Below are 25,353 nucleotides of genomic sequence, written 5' to 3'. Positions count from 1 at the left end.
ATCATATATACAGGAAATATATCTATATGCATTGTTGGGGTAGAAATATTGGAATAGCCTATTATAATTTGTTCAATATTTATTTTTGGGGAATTTGGGGATTTGTTTTTGTGGGTTTCTTTGTTTTTTGTTTTGTTTTGTTTTGTTTTGTTTTGGTTTAGGGGCCATACCCTGCAATGCTCAGGGCTTACTTCTGGCTCTGTATTCAGAAATCACTCTTGGAAGTGCTCTGGCGACCACTTGGGGTACCAGAAATCAAATTCAGGTCAGCCACGTCCCAGCCCCTTACTTTATTTTTGTGCTCTTGTTGCCTTCTGGTATAATTTTCTTTCTCTGAAAAATTCTCTTTAGCCATTCTCAGTTTAGTCAGTTTTCTGGCAGTGAAAATCTTCCAGTTATCATTGTGATAATTTATCATCATGAGATATGTGCGAGATGTTTTCATCTTTGTTAGTGATGAATATTTTCACTGTATGTGGAATTCTGGGTTGATCGCTCTTTTGTTGCAGCAATTTTCCAACCATGACTCTGCCAGCCTCAGTGGTTCCTAAGGAGAAATCGGCATTCATTCAAAGGGTTCCTGGACTAAAGATAATGTGCTGGATTCTCTGGCTGTGCTTATAAAATGTGGGGGTCTCCCCCCAGTTTTGAACATGTTGATTGTGACATGTCTGTACATAGTTTTCTGTTTTAAGTTTGCTGGATGTATTAGTTCTCCGTGGTAGCCATAAAAAAAATTACCATACAAAATTGTTAGAACCACAAGTATTTTCCCATGGACAGAAGCACTGAAAATCTCTGCAGCCCCACAAGAAGAGGAGCTGTTTTTGGCCTGGCACAGATTCTCAGGCCAGTGTCCCTGGCTTCCTGTGCTGCTGGCTGCTCACTCCACTTTATACCCTATTTACATCTTTCTTCTCCCCTCAATCGCAAATGCCCTTTTGCTTCCTCCACTTTTCATTTGTAAGATTGCATCAATGTAAAGTAGCAGAATGGGCTGTAGGAGGGAGACTTGGGACATTAGTGGAGCTGACACTGGTGGTAGGAATTGGTCAGAGTTGGAACATTGTATATCTAAAACTCTATTATTACCAGCGTTGTAAATCACGGTGCCATATTCTGAGAGAGAGAGAGAGAGAGAGAGAGAGAGAGAGAGAGAGAGAGAGAGAGAGAGAGAGAGAGAGAGAGCGCACACTTCATTGGATTTAGGATTGAATTCAGTGAATAAGACAGGACAGTATCCTCATCTTCAGAGCTTTAGTCACATCTGTAAAGACTTTTTCTTTAAGAAGGAAACATTCTCCCAGTCTGACAATTAGAAGGTAATATCATGTGAGGCTATTGTTCAGCCCACTATACTCATTTTCTGGGATCTACTGGTTCATGTCCCTTCACAGTTTTGACAAGTTTTTTGCCCTTAAATAGTATTAAGTGTTCTTTGGCATGAGATGTTCCTAGTGTTGTCCTGCAATCTTGGTGACAAACAAATGTAAGATCCTTCTGTCATCGTTTCCCTAGGGTCTTATTTTTTTTTTCATTCTGTATTCCTCTATTATTCAGATTTAGCAATTTATTTTGCGGGGGAAGGCTACTAGGCTTGAGAAAGTCATACAGTGCTCAGGGCTTGTGCTCAGGGATCATTTCTGACAGTACTTGGGGAACTCTATATGGTACCAGGAATTGAACTCAAGTTGGCCTGAAGAATCTTATTATCTTATATTATCTTTTATCTTATTATCTTATGTTATCTCTCCCATCCTGAGATTGAGTAATTTCTGTATTCAAGTTCATTATTTCCTCCATTTTCATTTACTACTGAGCTCATCCTGTAAAAGTTTTTGGTTTTGTTGGGGGGCCACACCACATGATGCTCAGGGCTTACTCCTGTTCTGCACTCAGAAATTAACTCCTGTGGAGTTCATGACCAATTCAACCAGCTTAATCATGGCTGAATAAATAGCATTACTCCAACATTAAAAAAAAAGAAAAGAAATTAACTCCTAACAGACTTGGGAGACCATATGATATACAGGGGATCAAACTCGCGTCGCCCACATGCAAGGCAAATCCTTATCCACGGCAGTATCACTTCGGCTCAATTTGTAAATTCTTAAAAATCCATTACCATATATTTTCTAAAATTACCATGGGCATTCTTCATCTAGTTTCTTTTACTGAATCCTTCTGTTTCCATTTTCCCCCAGAGCGTTCGAGAGCATTCGAAGTTGTTTGAAGTAACGTTTACACAATAACTTCTTTAAAGTCTCTGTGAGATCATTTCAGCATCTGTGTCCCCTTGATATCAGTGTTTGTTCATCATCTTTTCTCTTGCAAATTGGAATTTTCTCATTCTGCCTATGCCTAGTAGTTTTGAATTGTATCTTGGGCGCTTTTAAAGTTATGAGACTGCAGCTTTTAGTTAAATCCTGTCGAGAATGTCGTTTTGATGGTAATGGGCAGACAACCTCATTAGATCCATGATATTTTAACCTGTCCCTGTGTTCCCTGGGTCCTGTGTCAGTTAAATTGCTCGAGTTTGCCGGGGCCACTCAGATTTTCCTACGTGAGCGCCACCTATTGCTCAATCTGAATTCCTGCAGCAGCTTTGTATTCTGGACTCCAAATCCAGCATTTTAACCAGATTCACAGGGCGGAAGGTGGGAGGGGCGGGGGGGGGGGGGGGGGCTCAGAATTCCAGAACAACTTTGAGGCATTTTTTTTCTCCCTGTTCTGCTCTTTATGAGCCAGAGAGTTTTTCTTGGAGCTTGTGTCTGACTGATTCTAGCCTCATAGTACTGAGCCTAGGGAGGACCGGAAGCCCCCAAAATGGTAAGTGTTGCCAACAGTTCTGAGATGATTGAATGCACAGGCTTTGTCTTTCTTTCTTTCTTTCTTTCTTTCTTTCTTTCTTTCTTTCTTTCTTTCTTTCTTCCTTCCTTCCTTCCTTCCTTCCTTCCTTCCTTTCTTTCTTTCTTTTTTTGGCAGCCTAGGATGATGTAGTTTGGTTAGTCCTCAAATATCTGCCCCTTTAGATCCTATCTGGGCTTCCTGGTTGCATTCAGTGAGAGAGAGAGCAAGTGTGTCAACTTCATCTGACCCAGAAGTGGTTCTTATAACCCCAGCTCTGCATTACCACTTGCTCTGCATGAATGGAGGCAGTGAGAGCTGATCTGATGAAAATGTAGGTGTAGCATGCATGCTCCTAGGGCCAGTGCTTTCTCTCCACTCGTTCGCATTTGGGCATCACGAACTACTGGGTATTCAAACAAATGGTAAATGGTGTATGAAAAGAATCCTTCTTGAGGAGTCTGATAATACATTTTGGGTTTTGTTCAGTCAGTCCAAGAAAGCCACCTTATTTTCAGCATTCATGTTCTCACCATAGGGTAATCACACTGTGTTATCACACTATCCTAGGTTTCCCCAGAGGACCAGCCAAAACCTTGCCCCGGGTTCTGCTTATGAGAATGTAAGTAATGAAATCCTTCCCTGCACTGTGCCAACAGCAGGTCATTGTGGCCAGGGTGGCGCTCCCCCGGAAATCCCGTGTTTTGCCTAACGTTTGGATTTATGGCATGTTAAAGCAGCCCTTGCCGGACTTGGCCCTGTCGTCTTTTGACTCTTAAGATGGACAAGTTGAGAGTGTCATTTGTCATCTGTTAGGCTGGTGGTAGGATCACAAATCCTCGAGGGTAGTTAACATTTGCTCTCTCCACTTTTTTTCTACCTCCTCTCCGAGAGACTTGAGGAAGGCTCTCAGTTCTACCCCCCCTACTGACATAGTTCTCATCATGGTCACATGGTGAGGAACACACCACAGAGTCTGAGATTGTCATCCACTGCCTGCCCTTACTAGTCTACCACCAGCAAGTGACATATTGATCAGTTCCATTTTTTTCTTCACTGTGGTTTAAGAGATCCAATTTATTTATTGGGGGTGGTGAGGGTGGAGGGGCGGCACACCCAGTGATCAAGCCCAGGGATCCATCAGGTTAAACATATGTTCCAGTCCTTTTAACTATTTCCCTGACCCCCACAGCCCCTACTCATTTTTGACTCACTTCTTTGCCACTTCTTCTCCATTAATCCCTCCCCTACTACTACCTATGGATATGGGCACCCCAGAGCTCAGACTTGCCTGTCTACGTTCCTCTGTGCTTGATCTTGTGTCTGGAAATACTAACTAGATTCCCAGATTATTGTTTTTTGGTTTCTGGGTCGCTCCCAGCAGTGGTGAAGGGTTATTGCTAACTCTGGGCTTTGTGCTCAGACATCCAGGTTGGCTGTGTGCAAGGGAACTGCCTTATCCACTGTATTACCTCTTCAGCCTCCCACCATTTTAGACTCTGGCCAGTTACAAGTAATTATCTGCAGCCCATGCGCCTCTCCTGTACTTGAAACTTAAGACCTTCTTCTTAACAATTTCTCTTGATTTCTTCCCAGCCCTGCTCTTCCTGCAGCCTGTCCCACACCAATAAGTGACTTTTCCAGTATTATCATTGCTCAAGTTAAGCACTTTGGAAAATCATGCTTTGGGGTTTTTTTTTTTACCTCTGAAATATATCTTTATCCAGCACTTCTCATCACCTCCTCCTCCATCCCGACTCATCAGATGAATATTGTATTGGTCTCCTAAGGTTGCCCCTCTTCAGGATTTATTTCCCTCTGCACCCAATCTTTCCACATCAGTTTATTCTCAGCACAGAAACCAGGGGAATCTTTCTAAAAAAGTAAAACCACACTACTCATCTGCTTTAAACCCACCGAGAATATTATTTTCTTCCTTGCTCCAGTTTACTTCGGAGTCGGGCTTGCAACTCTGATCTAAATGTTTCCTTTGCAGCCTCTCCTCACTGTACTCCCCTGGGCTCACTCTGCTCCCTCCACTTCAGAGCAGATGACCTTGTCCCTGTCCCCTCAGAGAGCTCCATGTCCGCTGAGTCAGGACTGAGCTAAAGGGTCCAGCCCTGAGGCTGCTCAGACAACTGTGCTCATCCCAACCTCTCCTTTTCCCTTAATCTGCTGCTTTCTTACTGCACTTGCTGTCATGACATTAATCCTGTCATGGAAATATGAATTTTTACAGATTCACGTTTGAATGGTAAGAGGTAGTTCGTAGGCTAAGATGTACTGGGCACAGCATGTATTCACCTCTCATTCTGTGGATGTTCTCATGAACCAAAATTTTAAATCTATAAATTTTACTTTGGGGGCTGGAACAATAGTATAGCAGTTAGGGCACTTGCCTTGCATGCAGCCAACCCAGGTTTGATTCCCAGCATCTCATATGGTCCCCTGAGCACTACCAGGAGTAAATTCCTGAGTACAGAGCCAGGAGTAACACCTGAACACCACCAAGTGTAGCCCAAAACAAAACAAAAAATTTACTTTTGACATATGTTTATATTTGTCTGTCCCAGGTAGGCAGGGACTTGAACCTGTTTTGTTTTTGTTTTTTTCCCCATAGTTTGCTTGGAACTTTTAATAGTTTCCCAGGTCATATTTATTAAATAAATGAAGATAATTGGAAAGAGAACTATTTCTAATTAAGACGAATCTTTACTGCTTCTGATTTGATGTCCCTACCTTATGCCTTTCTAGAGTTTAGTTGTTTTTTTTCTATTTGATAAACAGATTTTATATTAAGCATAAAACAGAAGCTAGACTGAGTTATATAGTCCAGATTTTTTTTTAAAGTACGACTTAAAAGGTGTTATGAGGAAATTAGGTACAATGGGCATAAAACCAGAGAAGTTTTCATATGCTGTTGTAAGACTAAAGATAGTAGTTGATCACTACAAATTCTTATACAGGTAGTTCTTGGAATAGTGCAACTTTTGGAAGCCTAGAAGTCTAATAAAGAAAGTTTAATGTAGATTATTTGAACATTTTCTATGCCTTCTTCAGTTTCTAGGACACTCAAGTTCAGTATTACTACAGCCTATTAGTCTACCGAACATTCCAGCAACAACATCAAATGAGATACCGCCGCCCTTGCCCAGCAATCATCCAGGTAATTGAGACCTTTTTTCCATCAGATGTAGAAATTTGTTGGGATAGATGGGTCTGCCAGAAATATGGTAATTGAGTGTAGATACATTAAAAAGAAAATTTAAAGGAGTACATTTGTATTTTTTTAAAGCAACTTGGAGAACAATCAGGGCAGTTAGTATTATGACCAACAGTCGGAGGTGTTAAAAAATGTTTATATGGCACTCAATATTTTTATCGTTTCGTTTTGGGGCCACACTCTGCTCAAGGGTTGCTTCTGGCTTTGCAATCGGGAATCATTCCTAGTGGTGCCATTTGGGATGCTGGAGCTCAAACCTGGATCAGCAGTGTGCAAGGCAAACACCCTTCTCACTGAACTGTCTTTCAGGACTCTGAATATTTTATTTTGAATGCCAGGATAAATGAGTATTTTTTTTTTTTACTTTGGCTTTTTGGGTCACATCCAGCAATGCACAAGGGTTACTCCTGGCTTTGCACTCAGGAATTACTCCTGGCAGTGCTTGGGACCATATGGGATGCTGGGAATCAAATCCAGCAGCTGCATGCAAGGCAAATGACCTACGCACTGTACTATTGCTTCAGCCCCAATAAATGAGTCTTTCGTTGAACTTTGGAAATATTTTTGTTACCTGTATATTTGTTGTCCTTAGAAGTAGCTTTCAGACACCAGTGCATTTGTTGTTGGTTGCCAGTGTTAGAATTTATGTTTGAAGTCTAACTCATAAAGAGAGTATTAACTATGCTTATCTGAAAAAGTAAAATGTGTTTACTGGTGTTGTTTATTTTTGCCTAAAGCAATGACAAAAAATGATCTTCAGCCACCCAATTATTATGAAGTAATGGAGTTTGATCCCTTAGCTCCTGCTGCCACTACAGAGTAAGTCATTTACAAGGTTTTTTGTTGCCTCGGTTCTCTTTGGAAGCAGAATGAACAAAGCTAGTTTACACATTTAAGTTTGTTTAGATCTTGACAAATTGATGGCTTTACTAAAAATGACTTAGGTTTATGAAGGTTTATTAGGTTTTATGAATGGTCTTAGTCTCTGCCTTCTCAATAAAAAATTAAAATGCTGAGGTTACCCTTAAGAAATAAACTGGAACCTGCAGATACATTAGTACAATCTTCATAGGTGCCTGGCAGAAAGGTATTGTCCAGTTTCAGACAAGTATTCTTCACTGATTGACAATTGTCGCACTTTGATGGAATACTATCATTGTTCTTTGACCACTTCTTAATCTTCATTACCTGTGTGCTTAGTGGATGCATAAAACATTTGTATAAAGATTTTCTTTTATTTAAAATTCTTAAATACAATATTTTATCATTTCACATAGGCTGGGGTGTATGTAAATATTTATGGGATAATAGGCACACTAGAGTTTTAACATACCTAATTGTTAAAAATGATGAAAGCAAGCTTATGAAAATGAGTTTAGAAACAGTTGTCTTTTGTCTGCAGCCATGCTTTGGTCTCTGCAGAATTTAAAATAGCATTTAAAAGCTAGTAGTCAATAGTTAACTATTGAGACAATTAAAATGATGCATAGACCTTTGGATTTTTCCTGATGCTACAGCAGTACCATGCCTACATTTTCACATGCTGAGTAGCAGCCGCCATTTGCTTCAATCTTTTGATCTGATTATATTGTATTTGAGTTGAAATCCTTACTACAGTGATTCATTCTGGGGTAATTAGTGAATAAAGCATAAGTCTTTGGAGTTTATTCATTTTTACCGATTTATGATTAAGAAATTTCCTTATTTCAATGGTATTCAACCGCTAGCTCACAAAAAAGTTAACTGCTGCTTAACACCTGGTATGCTTGGAACATGTAGCGTGATTACTGTAATGCTACAGACATGGAAATATTGATATTAAAGATTTTTGATTTAGTGATCACAAAAATATTTGTCTTCACTGGTCTGCGTGTATAGAATGAATTCTGATTGATAATATATCACCAATTATGTTAGTGGTTTAAGGAATTAGAAATCGGTTCATCTAGGTATACTCTCTTGAACTGACAACTTTTTTCAGTTTCTGTTTTATATAGGAGGTGGGAAAGCCTATTGCATTCTAGCTAATTAGGTTATGTAGCAAATAAGTATGTCATTTAGCTATTAAAGGTGAGTAGTCAAAAGATGAAGCTGTGGAGCTTTGGAATGTTTTACATTGATTCTTTCATAGGGGAATGGATTTTGATTTCTTTGAAAGTTGCAACAAATCTAGCAAACATCTAAGGAAAAGCCTAAAACTGACCCACTAAGAACTTCCCTTAGGCAGAAGAATAATAGTATGGGAGTCAAATTCTTCCAACTCTGGTTTGATCCCTAGCATCACATATGGTTTTCCCAAAGTTCTCCAGGAGTGACCCCTGAGTACTGTCAGGTGTGGCCCCAAAACAAACCAAAATAGCTCTAGCTGGAGTTTCGTATTTATGAATAAGTAGATATATGAATACAAATTATTCCTCCAAAATTGCACCGACTGTATACCAGGAACAGTGCTTGGTGCTAGTTTACCATGTTGAACAAGAGACTTACTCCCTGAACTCAGAGGTTAAATCTAATATGGAGGCAGAAGTGAGCAGGCAAACTTCAGTGATATCAAAGACTAAGTCAATCTGAAAGTCAATAAAAGAAAGAAGTGACTTACATAAAAGCAGAATGCTTGAAGTGACATTAAGATTTGCAATGTGTGAGTGAGGTGACAAGTTTGGGAATCATTAGTATCGACCCAGGGAACAACTTGTATGAAGATCCCAAGGTGTGTTTGAACATATTCAAGGAAATGAAAAGACCAAAAAAAGAGGGTAATTGTGAACTCATTACTGTGGAAATTACAGTTTGAAAACAGAATGAGAATGCACAGCTATAACAACTGCTGGGAGGACAAAATGTAGGCTGGAAATGAAGAAATGGATTAAATCACATGGAAATCATTGATCTAAATTTAGTAAAAGCCACTTTAGTACCCTGATAAGGAGAAAGACCACATTTCAGTGTGAAGAGAAGTAGAGACCATAAATACAGGTGGCTTATTAAAAACTGATGTGATTGGCCAGAGAGATCGTACAGTGTTAGATCAGGTACTTGCATTGCATGCATCTGACCCAGGTTCAAGTCTTGGCATTGCATATGATCCTCCAAGTACAGAGGCAGGAGTGATTTCTGAGCACAGCTGTGACCACCCCCTACCCCCCATCCCTCTCTCCCATCACCCGACCCCTTAAAATAAAAAACATGAAGGAATGAGGGAAGGTGGGTTGGCAGCTACATAAGACATGCTTAAATAGACATGGGTTAAGGATTGTAATATAAAATGGGAGCTTTTGAACTGAAAATGGGAGTTTTTCATCAAGCAGCATCAAGATCAAGTAGGGAGGGAAACTAGAGAAACTTGTGTTTGAGCAGTCAAAAGAAGATAGGAGCACATGCTCGGGTCGAGCCTCACCCATGAGTGAACATATTCCTGAAACGTGCGGCCACAAATGCAACCATACAACATCTCATACCTCACACCATTCATATTCCAAGCATAACACACCACGTTTGATAGGGTTTAAAGTAGAAGGCAACCAATCTTAGGTGGTGGAAATATATTTTTACAGATATATATGTATATATACACACACATATACATATGCATATGCACACAAGGCTCAACCTTTAACAACATGTTAGTAATCTCTTACGGAAGGGCTTAATGGCTCCTGGGTGACAACTAACTTCACACACTTTCCTCTAAGAAACTTTTTTGGATCATTTTCAGCAGATTATTTATAACAAACAATACAAAATAATTTTGGTTCTGCTTTGGGGCAGGGGTTTTATAAATATATATATATATATATACACATACATATCTACACATATATATGAGAATTTTTGTAGGTATATTTTCTTTATAGACTGATTTTATAAATAAAGTATGAAGGATATAATATAGTACATTGTGGCATTTTTAAGATAAAAGTGGCTCGGGAGTTGGAAGTGTCTTAACAAATAAATAAGCTGGAGTATTAAAACAAAAACTGAAATCAGAAAACGTTGAATAATTCTGTGGAGTTTTTTTTTGTGGGGAGGTTGCCAGGGACTGAACCCAGAGCCTCAAACCTTTGGAGCCTCAAACCTTTGAAGCATGCTCTCTACTACTGAGGTAAATAACCTGGCACTGTAATTTTTTGTTATTGTTTCTGGGTCACACCTAGCAATGCTCAGGGGTTACTCTTGACTCTGCACTAAGGAATCACTCCTTGCCAGATTCAGGGACACTTTGGGATGCTGGGGATTGAACCCAGGTTGGCCATGTGCAAAATACATGCCCTACCCCACTGTACTATTGCTCCAGTTCCAATTTTTGTTTTTTCTTTTTTTAAGTGTAATGCAAACTCTTTACAGTTGAATTACATTTTTCATTAATTATCACAAATATTGTATTGGTCACATAAGGTAAATATAAGATGGGGGGATTATAGCATTAGAACTTAAGAATGTTTTAAGTATTAGGCAAAAATCATTACTGATAAAATCCTTAATACTCAAAAAGAACAGATTTTTAGATAGTAGTGGTTAAAAGCAAAGATATACTTTGGAACTCACGTATTATCTTTTCATGGACTTATTTCAGAACTATTTATGAAGAAATTGATGATCGTCACTTGAAAGGAACCCAGTCACATACTGAATGTTGAGGTAAAGATTTGAACCTTTCCAAGTTACTGTTTATACTGCATGGTTTCAACAGAATTATCAGTATTTTTCAATTTTGAGGCCGCAACCTACAGTGTGTGGGCTACTTCAGTGCTGAGACCATGCAGTGCTGGGCCTATGCCTGGGTCTCCTGCACGTGAAACATGCTTCCTGTCTTTGCATTTATTTTGTTTTGGGGCCAACACCCAGCAGTCCTCACCTGGGGGCCATATGTGATGCTGGGGATCAAACCCAAGTTGGCCATGCGCAGGGCAAGCATTTTACCACCTGTACTATATCTCTGGCCCTTAGTAGTCACACTTTTTAAAAAGTATTCACATTTTTAAAAGTCTATTTCTGACACTGAGTAAAGTAGTAGTATTAATACGTTTCTTTGAGCACTTAAATTGTAATGCACTATGTACTCACTAATAAAGTCCAGTCTTTGTAACCTTAATATAATCTTGGGAATGCAGAAGTTGGTTTATGGTATAGGAATGAGCAACAGAAATTGAACACTGAAAATCAGACAGTTGTCTTATGTGCAGAGAATGCTTCTTGGGACAGACAGAACCTGTTGTTCACAGCTAGCTCAGGGAGACTTGAATTCTTTCTGCATAAATTTGCTGTACTAATCAAGTAGTAACTGATTAACTATATTTATTCTCCCTACCCCAAGTAGTCTATTCTCACTTTTTCTATTCCAGACTGACTAGTTATCAACAATTGGAAAAGCAAAGAATGGAGGAGACTAGTTATCTTCTATCTATTGCAGGTGAAAGTGATGGCCAGCTCACTAGCTGCATTGGGGATACCAATTCTCTAAAGTTGGTAAAAACTGTCCAGCTTTGGTGCCCATGAAGACCAGGCCTACCAGCAGCACATCAAGTATAGTGGGACTTCTCTCTGCAACCCATGGACTAAGAACAGTTCTAGAGTAACATTTATAGTCCCTAACAACAGCTAAAGCTTTTGAACTAGAGAACTTTTTTGGTAACATATATTCCCTTAAAACTTCCGAAGAAAATTTTACTGTATTGAGGCCAGGGAGTTTAATTGTAGCCTCTTATTTCACAGGTCCTCCTACAGTTAGAAATGATCTTATGGCTAAATGATGAATAGACAAAGATTATTAAAAACTATGAATAGATAAGCCTGAAACACAAGAAATTAAATATTCAGGAAAAATACTGAGTGCCTTCATTTAACTAAAGTGGAATGTGAGAGTCAATTTGCACACTTTAATAGTATTCTTTGTTTAATTTATGTTAGGTACTCTTGAAAAGGTCACTGGCCTGTACATTGAGCTGCTTTTAAATAAGTTTTGATAATTCTAAATATTTCTTTTTTCTTTATACTGCTATTTTCCTCTTTGAACAAAAACTGCTGGAAAATAATTGTGAATTCATTTACATGTTATAAACTACAATGAAAAATAAAATTACTATTAAAAATAATTTAATATTTTTTATGGTTTGTTCACAGAACTTGTGATGTCAGTAGATCTTCATGATCCCATATTTATATTTTAACATTCTAGAACGTAGTATTACAGGAAAAGTTACTAGACATCTCGGACACAGACATTTTGTTTTAATTTCATGACATTGCATTTCATAACAATGAAATTCAGTGCTCTGAATATAAAACAACATTGGATCCTAAAGGAAAAATACAGTCAAACTTTGATATCATAGTATCAACTTACTCATAAAGGGCATAGTGGTTGTTCTTTCATCTTGAACTTTTAAAAATAGTTATTATTCTCAATGAAAGAAAATAAATTATTTTAGAAATAATCAAAATTTCTGACTTAGAGCCAAAAATAACCTGGCACTGAAGGAAAAAGGCCTGCTTTATTATTTATAAGCATTAAGGACTTAAAATACGGAAGGGAACAGCCAATTTAACTGAACCATCAAGTTTATGCCTATATATTTAAGAAAGCTTCTTTTAATCCTACTTATCAAACTAAGTATGGTTTTTAAACAGTCACACAGTCTATAGGCATGTGGATTCCATAAAAAGGCTGTCAGTTTTAGGTATCAGATAAGGAAAAAATATTTTAAATATGTGTTTACATTATTGTAGAGTATTTCTCTGCTGAGAAGACAAGATACATGATTTTCCAAAAATCACAAATCTGAAGATGTCTTTGTTGCTAACTTCAGTTATATCCTGGAACGGGCATGTGCCCCTCCTTTGCTTCAAAAAATGTGTAAGAAAGAGTGATGAAATCAACATTCACCATTCTTGGATCTTCAGCAAATTCAGGATCAATGTAGAAAAACACTGGCATATCTACTTCCTCTTGTGGATTAAGCCTTTGTTCTTCAAAACAGAAGCACTAGAAGTTACAGAAAGATATTTTAGTAATATTCCCATTATATTATCTATAATAGAAACCAATAGTTCATTTCTTGGCTTTGAAAGTCCTGTTAAATTTAACAAATTCTATGACAGAATTTCATTTCACATCAAATTTTAAGAGATGAGATATGATGGGGCCAACCCAGGCTCAGTCACAGGAATCTCCTATGTTCATCCTGTGTTCCCCAGCCACATCCTGCTAGGAGTGATTCTTGAGTGCAGAGCCAGGAGTAAACCCTTAGCACTGCCAGGTGGTACATAAGACAAAAACCAAAAAATTGAGAAATGAATTCTAATCTCAAAAGCAGATACTATTGGTTTGGTTCTCAAACTATGCATAATTGCTATAAGCAATGAAAAAAAAAAAAAGCTTGAGTATTTTTCAAAAAATTAGTACCCACTACAAACACAGCAATGTACTTAGTACTAAGAAATTTTATGTACTTTTTGTAGTAGTTGTTGGTTTTAGGGGCAGATTAGGTAGTGCTCAGTGCTTACTCCTGGCTCTGCTCAGGAATAACAAACTGTACTAGGGTCAGCTGCACGAAAGGCAAGCACCTTAACTACTTTACTATATTTCTGATCCAGTTTTATGTATCATTAGCATATTTTAGAGTTTGCATTTCATACCTGTATTTTATTAAAATATTGTCCAGCTTCAAATGGTACAACATTGTAAGTAGAAATTCCAATCACTGGTTTATCCGTTGGATTCTTAGCTCTATAAAACGCCAGTGCAGTCTCTCCTGGCACAACCTGTTTAAAAGTAAATACAAATCTTTAATACTTCAAATTTCACACAGCACCTCCCTTTCCTACCAAATTAGTCATATTTTTCCAATATTAAGGATTAACAAAATTAATTGAATATTACTTACAAAAGATCTGATTTTTCAAATTTCACTTGCATACAGCAGTGAAAAACCAATGCTCTATTATATTTAGGCAGACTATCCTCTTAAAATATATGAATTCTTAAAAGCAATCTGTAATTAATAACGTGTCTAAAAACAAGTCACAACCCAAACCTAATAATTAGACCGGGATTTCACTACTGACTGAAAATTCCATTTTTAATGGGTGATCAACATTAAACTCAGTTTTTAAACGGAATAAATTAACGTTTTTAACCAAAATAATATTCTGACTGAAAAGAAATGGCATTTAACCCAAAGCATTAAGTTATGTTTCACATATAAGTTATATATTAACTTTAGTACTGCTTTGGCAAGAGTGACAGATAAAGTCTATAAAAATAATCTCATAGGATTATTGTCACTTGTATTACTAATGCCCGAAACCTTCTGTACACTGCAACAGGAAGCAATAAAGTCATAACTTATTAAAGAAATCCAGTCATGTTTACTGATCTGACAAAACACTACAAAGAGGTTCCCCCAAAAGTATCTGAAGTTTTTCTAGTTATTCAGTTCAAAAAATAATTTCAGTGAAATCTGCTGGGATACCAATTAATAGTCTTTCTGAGGTAAAATATGACTACTATAATTATTTTAAAAATCAGCACTGCTGAAGAAATGTATTTTCAATCTGAATCAATATACTATTCATTGTAACCAGGGATTTTTTTTTTAACATCTTTCTTCTTTCATCCAAACTGCAAAGAAACTATTCATGACAGCTGTTCCTAAACTCAGTAATAGTGATCAGAGAACTTAGTGAAATGAAAATGATTCTAATTAAAAATGCACAGCGGGTGGGCGTTTGCCTTGTGTGCAGCCAGCCTAGCCAAGCCGGGTTCAATTCCTCCCCCCTCTCAGAGAGCCCAGCAAGCTATCGAGAGTATCTCGCCCGCATGGCAAAAGCCTGGCAAGCTACCCGTGACATATTCGATATGCCAAACACAGTAACCACAAGTCTCAAAATGGAGACGTTGCTGGGCCCACTTGAGCAAAATCAATGAACAACGAGAGGACAGTGATTTCAAATCCAATTTTTAAATATAATACCATGTAACTTAACATTCTTCCATTATACTATGAAGAATAGTATAATGGAATGGAATAGCCTCGGTTGGCCTGTGGGGGAGTTGAGTGCATGCCTCAGGTATATGAGGTCACATCCTGGCGCCCCAGCACTACTATAGCCCCAGGAGAGTACCACCACCACTATTAAAAAAAAAAAAGTAGCGGGGAAAAATGGAATTATAGTAATGAAGTCTAGTCAGTATTTGGAAACAGACTTTAAATGCGTGTTTTCTAAATTGTCAAAGTTTGATGAAAACTTTCACGCCAAAAAGCGGTATTCTTTGCAACTGCTTTAATCACTTACATATATTTCTGTCTGCTGAGGTCTAAAGTTCCACTGGAGACTGGCATGCACATCGGCATTAAAGGTGACTTTAATAATGCGGTCCTTAACAGGCACCATGTTTTCAATCTGGTCTGATGAATGACCTGCTACTGCTGTTGATCCGCCAAGTCCAGTAGTCTGGAAAAAGATTAAAACCAGCTATGTTAAGTAACACTTTAGTATTGGACAAAAAATAAAAAACACTTAAAACAATTTTAACTTTATATAGCATATTAGCAGTTTTCTATGTCAGTGATTTGACTGGGGGGGCTTCAAGGATCTATGTCTACAATAACCACTTGGTTATCTGGGCTGACAAAAAAAAATAAATGAGTCATTTGGGAGGAAGGAGACTGATGATACAGCTTAGAATTTTTCGCTTACCTTTTATGATATACACTTTCCTTTATTGCTGGTAATTCCTATCAAGTATTAACAGGAATAAAAACCACAATCCTATCATTTCAATGAAACAAATTCTTGTGGATTTCAAGTGAATGTCAATTTTAGTGAAACTGTTTAAATAATTCCATTTCCCAGACTTCTATATGGTTCTTCTCTGTCATAACTTTTATCACACTGATGCTTGAGGTTGCCCAAATTTTGATCTTCTGATAATCTGTTACTATACTAGGGGAAAAACTTCCAAATTTGAAGCTAGGGGAAGGTTCCCAGCAAAATATGGTATTTTCTACTTCTTACACAAGTCTTCTAGCTTCACTCTGTGTGCTGTTGCTCAATTACATTATAAACCTAGAGACTCATTCGAAGAATAACATATTCTTCTATAATGCCTCATTTTGAAGATATAAAGAATCTTTTACATCTTAAGGAATTTTCCTAAAGAATCCAAGTCACTTCTGCTAAAGATACCTTAATCCCTTAGTATATTCCTTCTGGCAGGCAGTTTCTAAATACAGATTCTTTAAATTTCTAAGTGTGGTGACTGGGAAAAATTGAAAGTGCTGGAAAAACATGTGCTGGGCTCTACTCATTCGTTCACTAACTAAAAGAACTGAATTCTTCATTTTACACCTCACCTAACTCATAAAATGAGGTCACTGTATAAAGTAGTTTGTATAATCCCTAATTTTTGTTGTTGTTGCTGTTGTTGGCATCAAAAGAGAAAGATGCTTTTGAAAATGTCATTCTAATGCTCAATCTAAATTCAGGACTAAAAACAACAATTACTTTTATTTTCTTGCCACGTACTTGCACAGAAATTATATTCAAATTATGTTCATTTCCGCTTGGAGCAGGTTTCTAAAGACTTTTAAGACTGCATAATTCTGTCTTCACACAGGACGAAGGGTGTCTGTCCTGTGAAGTGCCTTACTCCTAGCAGCATACCATCCTGGGTCTCTCCTCAGTAATAACTAGTTGCACCATTTCTACTAATCTCCCAGGTGGTAACCACCAAAATGTCTTCAGAAGTATTCTCCTGACAGTGAAATCATTGCACCCGTGTAGTTTGTGGAGAGCTACACAAACAGAATGATTTGGATTCAATTCTGTTCATCATCTAATTGATCAACCTTAACATAACATATGGGCCAGGGAATTGGAACCAGGAAATAGCTATGTCAGAACAAAGTTAACTAGAGATTCTTTTTGGGGTTTGTTTTTTGGGGGGGTCACAAGTAGCTGTGTGTGCTCTGGGCTTACTCTTGTCTGCACTCAGGGGACCATACAGGATGTGGGGGATTGAACCCAGGTCAAGCCTAATGCCCTACCCGCTGTACCATCACTCCAGCCCCTGATTCTTAACTTGGCTGTGATCACTGAGGAACCTCTAAACATTACTAATGCTTCCAGCAAAATGCCCCATGCCCCCCACAGAGGCATGAAACTCCCTTCCCCCAGCCATCACAACAAAGGGGAGGTGGGAATGTCACTAATGACCAGCTCCCATTCTACAATTTCTGACTTAACTGGCTAATGATTTAACTGACGGGACCTTGGCATCTGAGTTCTTAAAAACTCTCCAGGTGAGTTCTCAGCAAACCCAAGTTTGGGAACCACAAAAACACTTTGGGTAGTTCTTTCTTATTTGCAACCTGGGTTTTTTGTGCATGTGTTTTAATTGTAATTTATTTATTTAGGTTGGGGGCGGGGGGTCACATCTAGCGATGCTGAGGGGTTACTCCTGGCTCTGTGCTCAGGAATTATTCCTGAGATCGGGGAACCATATGGGATGCCAAGGATCAAATCCGGTGCACCCTACCTGCTGTACTATCCTTTCAGCCCTCTTGCAGCATGTTTTTTAAACAAAGTCCTGGCCTCCTCAGGACCTAATCAGAATCTCGCTGCCAGAGTGTTGAAATCAAGCTAGCTCCTAGTGCCTAGTTCAAGCAGCAGCTAGTTAAGAACTAAGGTGAATCTGTAGGGTTAAGTTTGCCTTTATCAGTGCTCCTCAAACACCCGTCTGCACAGAATACATAGAGCTAGGCTCTACCCTCAGACTTTATCATTGAATAGTCCTGGAGTTGGACCCAAGAACGTGGCTCAAAGTTCAGAGGTGGTGGAGAGAACGAGCAAAGGCCTGGGCATTTGTGGGAGATCCGATTTGATGCCCTGCAGTGGATGCACCCTAGCACTAACCAAGCGGAGTGACCTTGGGGGCACCCAGCCCAGGCCAGGAATAGTCCCTGAGCACAGATGTGGCCACAAAACAAAAAGTACCAGGTGAGGGCCACAGTTCCCTCTATTGGGGACCAGTCACTACAGGGGAAGGGAGACAGCAAAAAGCGCTGGAGCATGTGAGGCCCAGTTGGAACCCTGATGCCCCATGACACACTCCCAGCACAGGTGTAGACTGGCGATTCCCCCAGCTCCTCCAGCCGTGGTCCAACGAACTCTCAGCACCTCTGGGCCAGGACAGAGCTGCTTTGCTGGGTTCATCATGGATAAAATTAAAAAAACAAACAAACAGACAAACGAGGGCCCTGAATTTCTAAGAGGGAGCCCAGGGTATGCCCAATGACATATTCACGAGGCGGAGGAGGAGGGGAGAAGAGAAAAAAAAAAGCTATATTCCCAGTTGAAGGGTCAGTAATGCACATTTCCACTCGGGCCAGAAACCAAGAGTGTCTCCAAAGGAAGGTCTTCATATAAATGACAATGGGGGGGGGGGGTGTGGGAGAGGAGGAAAGGTCGGACACATGCAAAGTAAATGCTGGACCACTAAAGCAGCATTCCTGGCCCATGAAAGCCTGCAAGTTTGGGAAGAGGAGAGGGCAGGGCAGAATGCTGGACGCAGGCTTTGGAAAATCTTTTTTTTTTTTTTTTTTTACTTTTTTCCCTCCTCCCCTCTGGTTACGCCCGATCGAGACCTAAGGGACTGTCAACTCTGCAGACCGGGTTTCCCCCAACACGCTGGCTTCCAAGGGGCCTGCCTGCCCATGCTAACTTGCACGATGACCTCGGGGAGGGAGGGGGAGGGTGGCGGGGCTCCCCCCGCGCCGCACAGCACCGCGCCGCGGACCGCCGCCAGGCCCCTACCTGGCAATAGAGCCGATAGAGGGGCACCGCGGCGTAGGACGCCCCCAGCATGCCCACGGCGACCGCGGCCACGTACGTGAGCACCGTCCGGTTGCGCCGCCGCCAGTCCTCCTCCTGCGCGCGCGAGAACGGGTTCGTGCTCTTGGGCCGCCGCGGCGGCAGCAGCAGCAGCAGCAAAGGGCAGCGCGCCCTGCGCACGCTCGGGCGCCCCCACGCCCACGTCGCGAGCCGCCTCAGCCCCGTCTCGGCGGCCGCGGGCCCCCGGCTCCACTCGGCCGGCCGGCACAGGGCCCCGGCGGGGCGCCAGGGCCCACCGCGGAGAGCGGCGTGCCGCCAGCCCGCCCGCCAGAGCCCTCCCATGGCTCCCGGAAAGGGCGCCCCGCCGGCCGCTCTCGCGAGGACCGCCGGCTCTCGCGAGATCCGGGCCCGAGAGCCTCGCCGCTGCCCGGGCAACCCGGCTCTCGTGGGGCCGCCGCTCTTAAAAGAGTCGGGCTACGGCGGCCGGGTTGCCGGGCAGCGGGTAAGTTCGCTTTTTTTTTTTTTCTGGTGGAGGGTGGGAGTGGTGGTTTTTTTTTTTTCTCTTTATGGCGCTTTTTCCCACTTTGCTTTCGTCCCGTGCCGAATTTTCTAAGAATATGCCTTGCGCTCCGCGCGGGGTGCGAGTTCCAATCCGCCTGAACCCCTCCAAGCAAGTCTTTGTCTACACTAGGAAAGCGCACCCGCGCGATCTTTCCCTGAGGATACCCTCTCTGGCCGGGCTGTAGCATCACCTCTCCCTGGAACCCTTCCCAGGCTTAGCCACAATCCACTGGAGAACCCCCAGCCTCTACATTTATGTTTCAACCCCTGGGACTAGGGATGAGGCGAGGCTGCTCCCCTGCACCCCGCCCCTTAACCCAGTAGAAAAGACCTGGGTGACGCGGGACAAGAGTTCTCACATTTGCAGTGTGTTTAGGGGAGAGACCGGGGTGGTAAGGATGACTTGAAGTGGGAGTGGGGAGGCAGCGAGGGTTGTTCGTCTTGGCCAACAAAGACCCTTCTCTCGTCCCGCTGGGCGAAGGAGGACCCCGGGGTCTGTTTGTTGGTGGAAGGAGCTGGGCAGCCAGTGGCTAAACTCCCGACACAGAGAGGTTAGAAATTCGACGCCTCACTTTGCCCTTACTCTTAAGGTTGTTTGACTTCTCTTAAGATGCTTTGCCGCAGGGGAATCATACTAGGGTGTGGAATCCTGCCTGCAAAAGCGGTGCTCACGTTGCCTGAAGCAAAGTTTTAGCAGTTGGTAGGCCTTATTTGTAATGTGCAACGCCCTCTAGTCACTTCTCATCCCGAGGACCCTGAAGGTCTGGGAAGTTAGATACATTTGTTTGTTGCACTGCGGTTGGGGGCCAGGTGCTGGTCGTATCGCTGGGACTGAGAGCACAGGAAAAGTCAAAATCCAGTTAGTTTGTAATGGAGAGGCACAGGAGGTAACAAGTTACTGACACTATGCAGCGAAGGGAATTTAAGTTAATTAGCACAATGAAGGCGATGTAAATGGATCATGTGATTAAAATGGGAGTAGGGCAGGGCAGTGAAAGAAGTTAGGTGACATGTGATTTTGTTTGTTTGTTTGTTTGGGGTCACACCCAGCATGCTCAGAGCTTACTCCTGGCTCTGCACTCAGGAATTGCTCAAGAGAGGTTGGGGGTACCGTGCAGGGTACCAGGAAATCAAACCCAGGTCTGCTGCTGTGGAAGGCAAGCCCAAGTTAGGTGACATTTGAGCCTGACAGTTCTAGCGTCAAATGACATTTGAAGCTCCTGTGAATGATGATGAGGAACTACCTCCACATTGATTATTCCAAAAGCAAGGAATGAGTCAGAGGCAACAAAGAATTAGAGAAAAGGAGGCCAGTGTCTTCCCAGCTGCTAGAGCAAGTAAAGGGGATTAGAACAGGTATAGGGGGACTCAGATAGTTCAGAGCCTTTTAAATCCTTTAACCACACAGACTTGGATTTGACTCAGAAAGCAATAGGGCTGGGGACATTGATGGTGGGAAATCCACACTGGTAAAGGGACAGTTATAGGAACATTGCATGACTGAAACCCAATCATAAGTAACTTTGTGTTCAATAAATGGCGAATACAAATTTATTGAATATTGTATTTAATAAATGGTAAATAAACAATGATTCCTTTAAAATTATATATTTTTTAAAAGAAAAAAGTTAAAACACTGAGGGTTTGATCATAGATTTTATGTCTTTATTTTTGGTGTGTGTGTGTGTGTGTGTGTGTGTGTGTGTGTGTAGTGGGGCGGAGGGTTTGGATCTCTCCTGGTGATGTAGGTGGACCACGGATGGCTCATGTGAGTCGGAAGGAGAGAAAGACGGCCACTTTCTCTCGATCTACTCTGCCACCTGGGACCCAGGGTTACTGGGTTCTTGTCTCACTCGCAGAAAAGAGAATTTCAGGAGTAGACAAGCAGTGAAGTAAACAGATTTTATTTGGAGGGTTTTGAAGGGAAAGAGGAAGAGAAAGTGGGAGAGTGAGAGAGACAGAGTAACGTGCTCAAGAGAGAATGTGGGCTTCTCCAAGGGCGAAGAGAGCCCCTACACTCACCCCAGCATTAGATAGAAAAGCATAAAAGTACACATCTCAAGAGGGGAGATGAGGGCGACACATGTGCTCAGGCACCACAAGACCTCGGGCCCAAGCAGCACATGGGATGTGCAGCATAAGCTATGCGTGCCCTTCCTTTGTTCACAGTGGCTCTTTTAGACTCTTTGTGGTTTTAAAATTTTTATTAGTGAGACATCATGAGGTACAGTTGTAGACTCACAATTTTTTGTGCTTGGGTTTCAATTATACAATGATCAAATACCCATCCCTCCACCAGTGCCCATGGATTTTTGAGGAGAGGGACTTCATGGGGAGGGGTCCAGTCTCCTCAGGGTCTGCTGATGGTCTTATCAGGTCTTTGTTATCCGTATCCACAGAGTGAATCAGTCTTAAAATTTCCCTTCCGGAAGTTTTGTTGACCTAAGTTTCATTGCTGAGGGCCTTTCCCTGTCTACCTGCCTACATCACTGGCAGTGTTGAGGGTTTACAAATCAATAACAGCAACAACAAAGCAATAAGAAGCTCTTAGAGATTTCAAGGTATCAATGAAATGGCTATGATTTCACATGTAATTAGTGACTAGGTTGTAGAGCATGAATTAAAGGGATGGCACCAAATAATGGAAATAGAACAGATAAGCCATTGCAACAGTGCAAATCACAATCACAATCAAATCACAAATCATCCTGTTAATCGTCGATTGCCTCGAGCAGACCCCAGTAACGTCTCCTTCATCCTAGCCCTGAGATTATATTCAAGGCTCTTTAGGAGAATGAGACCCATCATTGTTACTGGTATTTGGCATATTGGGTACGCCACAGGGAGTTTGCCAGACTCTGCCGTGTGGGCAGGCTACATTCGGTAGCCTGCCAGTTTGTCCAAAGTAGGAATGAGATAATAAGATGTCATAATAAGATGTCGTGCCGTGGTCCGGTTCCGGGACCTGGTTTTTATAGTACCTTCATGTGTGCGCAGAGTGGTCTCAGCATGGTGGTGGCTGGTCCTGGAGATCTTTGGCTGCCAGAGCCCTGGTCGGGGCGGGGAGGAAAGCTCAACCCGCTCCCCTCCAAGGGGAGACCACTATCCGCACACATGAAGGTACTGGCAGAGGGACAAAGTCACGCGGGTTCCTGGGCCGAGATCTCCAAACCTGCAACAGTGCAGGGAATGATAATGCTCACCTTGATTGAGTAATTGATTAACTTGTGGTCACAGGGTAAGAAAGAAGTGTTCATATTGTTTTATGAAAATGTTTGAAATTTTTTTCATCTTCATCTGCCTTATCTGTCTGTGTTTATGTTGTCAAGTTTTTTTTTTGTGGACAAGATTCTCTCTCTCTCTTTCTCTCTCTCTCTCTCTCTCTCTCTCTCTCTCTCACACACACACACAAGTATATTGTACTTCACCACTTACAAGTCTTTCACATTAATGCTCAGTTTACCATCAAGATATCCCTGAGATGGAGACAGTACAGCTATTGCTCTTCTCATTTAACCGGTGAGGATAGCAAATCTCAACAGTTTATTGATGAGTTCTATAGTTTGTAAATGATTTGGATTATGATTTTTTACCTTAATTTTTATTAGACTGTGTGATTTTCTATGTTGTTCATAATAGAATTGTTTCAGGCTTGCAATGATCCAACACCAACCCCTCCAGCCAATGTACCCAGGTTCCCTGTCACCCCCAAGCCTGCTCCCTTGGCAAGCATGTAACATATATTCTTTTTTTTTTTTTTTTTTTGCTTTTTGGGTCACACCTGGCGATGCACAGGGGTTACTCCTGACTCTGCACTCAGGAACTACCCCTGGCGGTGCTCAGGGGACCATATAGGATGCTGGGAATTGAACCTGGGTCAGACACGTGCAAGGCAAACGCCCTAATGGCTGTGCTATCGCTCCAGCCCCAACAAATATATTCGTATTGCTTGCTCCAACAAAAGAAATTTGTTGGAATTAAATAAAGAAATGAAAATGGAATTATGAAAAAATAAATCAATAGAAGTCAATTGCGATTGATTGCTAGATGATTTTAACCTATATAAATAAATGAATTTAAATAATTTAATACAATATAATAACTATTCTTATATACATGCATTTTCAATTCTGCATCTAAATATATTGTACTAAATTTTGTTCCGTATGCACAAATAAATATTATTATGGTAATTCCCATGTCTTTCCTGTCACAAATAAAATGTTTTGTATGTACAAAATGATTTGTATCATTATTAGCCTTTGACTTAAAATTCCAGCACCCAACCATTCTTGCTACTTGCCCTACCCACTTCACAATGCCAGTGAAACTGAAATGAATTCAAGCTTACATCAAAGCTAATTTTTCGTGATATGGGGCACATATCCCTTCTCATATCAGCTTATATATAAATTCAGAATTTTGTATTACCTCTGTTGGGTGTTCAGAGAAGCCACTAAGCAAGTTAGGGGAAGTCTGTGATCCTGCTTAAAGTTATGTAGATAACCAGGGTAACTGCTGTGATAGCAAGTTGAAAAACAACACATAAAGGTCAACTTGCAACTTGAACCCACTGAAGCACAGAGCAGAGCAAAGCAGCTTATCAGATTGGGCATAATGGCTTGGAAGGAAAGAGTGGTGGCAGCACAAAAAGTGAATTGGCACACACAGTTATGGAAAGTAGTGTAAGAGAAGAGTTGTTAGGAGTTAAGGAAACTTGCAGAAAGTTCTGGAAGCCCATGCAAAAGCATCTTATGTCACACATCTCTTTATTCCAGTCAGAGACAGTGAATAGTGTCCTCTTCACTTTAAAGAATGATTCTACCTGTGCTCATATCCTGAGCTAATCCAAGGAATTGTACCATACTGAATTTATTTGACTAAATCATAATCAGTACCAACATTGCTAGTCAAATAATCAGAGGGCTTTTTCATTATTGTTTTGTGGTCATACCTGGCAATACTCAGGCTTACTCCTGGCTTTGTGCTCAGGGATCACTCCTGGAAGGGCTCAGGGAAGCATATGTAGTGCAGACGCTCTAAATTAATTTCTAGGCAACGCATTTCTGGATTCTCTGGAGTAGTAAATCCTAAGTGATGCTTTCATAAAAATCCCAAACACTGTTAGATTTCTCTAGAACTTCATATAAAGCTACCAGTAACCCATTTGGCCTCTCATACACCCTGGCTTCTCCAAATACCTCTAGAACTGCTTCTCCAAAAACCTCTAAAACTGTGGCTTTGTCTGGGGTTACAGAGACAGTGGTGACCATGATAGTGACACCTGGGATCATGGCTTATAGGTGAGAGGGAGAGGTTGGTGTTGGGTTATCCAGGCAGTGCTTAGGGCTTACTCCTGGCTTTCTGTTTAGGGATCACTCCTGTTAATTCTGGGGATCAAACAAGGTTCAGCCTCATGCTATCTCTTCGGCCCCAAGATGTTTTGCATTTTTAGCTCTCCTCCAGCACTTTGGACATTATCCAGCATGTTAGGTAGATGAAATAATTCAAGCACTTAAATTTCAGTTTTTAAAACAGAAATGTTTTAAAGATCTTAGTTATGATGTAGATGGAATACATTATAGAGTTCCATAATGACACATCCATTAGTCTTGGATATTTTTTTGTAACTTGGGTTCCCCAAACCTCATTAAAACAAATCACTACTAGTTAGGATCTAATTCTCTTTGGTTCTGTATTAAAGACCATTCAGGACCAGAGACAGAAGGTAAGGCACTTGCCTTGCATGTGGCTGACCTTCGATTGATATCAGACACCCCATATGGGACCCTAGCACCACTAGGTGCAGTCCTGAGTACTGCTGGGTATAGTTCAAAAAAATAAATACAAATCAAGACCTTAAGTTTTTATACCCCCCTTAATCCACA

The 25,353-nt window shown here is 40.9% G+C and overlaps 3 protein-coding genes across 3 annotated transcripts in view; 2 read left to right on the top strand and 1 right to left on the bottom strand.

Moving 5' to 3' along the window:
- The window catches only part of TOM1L1 (target of myb1 like 1 membrane trafficking protein), a 50,992-nt gene extending 38,830 nt beyond the window's left edge, over positions 1 to 12,162 (top strand). The window contains exons 12-16 of the mRNA XM_056127389.1: positions 3,418 to 3,469; positions 5,908 to 6,013; positions 6,808 to 6,889; positions 10,644 to 10,708; positions 11,481 to 12,162. Coding sequence (XP_055983364.1) covers positions 3,418 to 3,469; positions 5,908 to 6,013; positions 6,808 to 6,889; positions 10,644 to 10,707 — 304 coding nt within the window. The 3' untranslated portion in view covers position 10,708; positions 11,481 to 12,162. The remainder of the gene's footprint in view (positions 1 to 3,417; positions 3,470 to 5,907; positions 6,014 to 6,807; positions 6,890 to 10,643; positions 10,709 to 11,480) is intronic.
- Positions 12,163 to 12,220: 58 nt separating this feature from the next.
- Positions 12,221 to 19,305, bottom strand: LOC130035603 (cytochrome c oxidase assembly protein COX11, mitochondrial). The gene is made up of 4 exons (XM_056127390.1): positions 18,887 to 19,305; positions 15,365 to 15,523; positions 13,706 to 13,831; positions 12,221 to 13,052 (listed from the first exon to the last, which is right to left on the bottom strand). Exons 1-4 carry the CDS (start codon positions 19,244 to 19,246, stop codon positions 12,873 to 12,875), a joined length of 825 nt encoding a protein of 274 aa, XP_055983365.1. The 5' UTR covers positions 19,247 to 19,305; the 3' UTR covers positions 12,221 to 12,872.
- A 37-nt stretch (positions 19,306 to 19,342) lies between these two features.
- STXBP4 (syntaxin binding protein 4) overlaps positions 19,343 to 25,353 on the top strand; it is a 184,688-nt gene continuing 178,677 nt past the window's right edge. The window contains exon 1 of the mRNA XM_056127634.1: positions 19,343 to 19,406. The gene's annotated coding sequence lies outside the window, so the exon portion shown is untranslated. The remainder of the gene's footprint in view (positions 19,407 to 25,353) is intronic.

The sequence above is a fragment of the Sorex fumeus genome, unplaced genomic scaffold (assembly GCF_029834395.1).
Source record: "Sorex fumeus unplaced genomic scaffold, SorFum_2.1 ptg000063l, whole genome shotgun sequence".
Taxonomy (NCBI): Eukaryota; Metazoa; Chordata; class Mammalia; order Eulipotyphla; family Soricidae; genus Sorex; species Sorex fumeus.
Note: the sequence above shows the minus strand (reverse complement) of the source record. Positions and strands in the feature narration are given on the sequence as shown.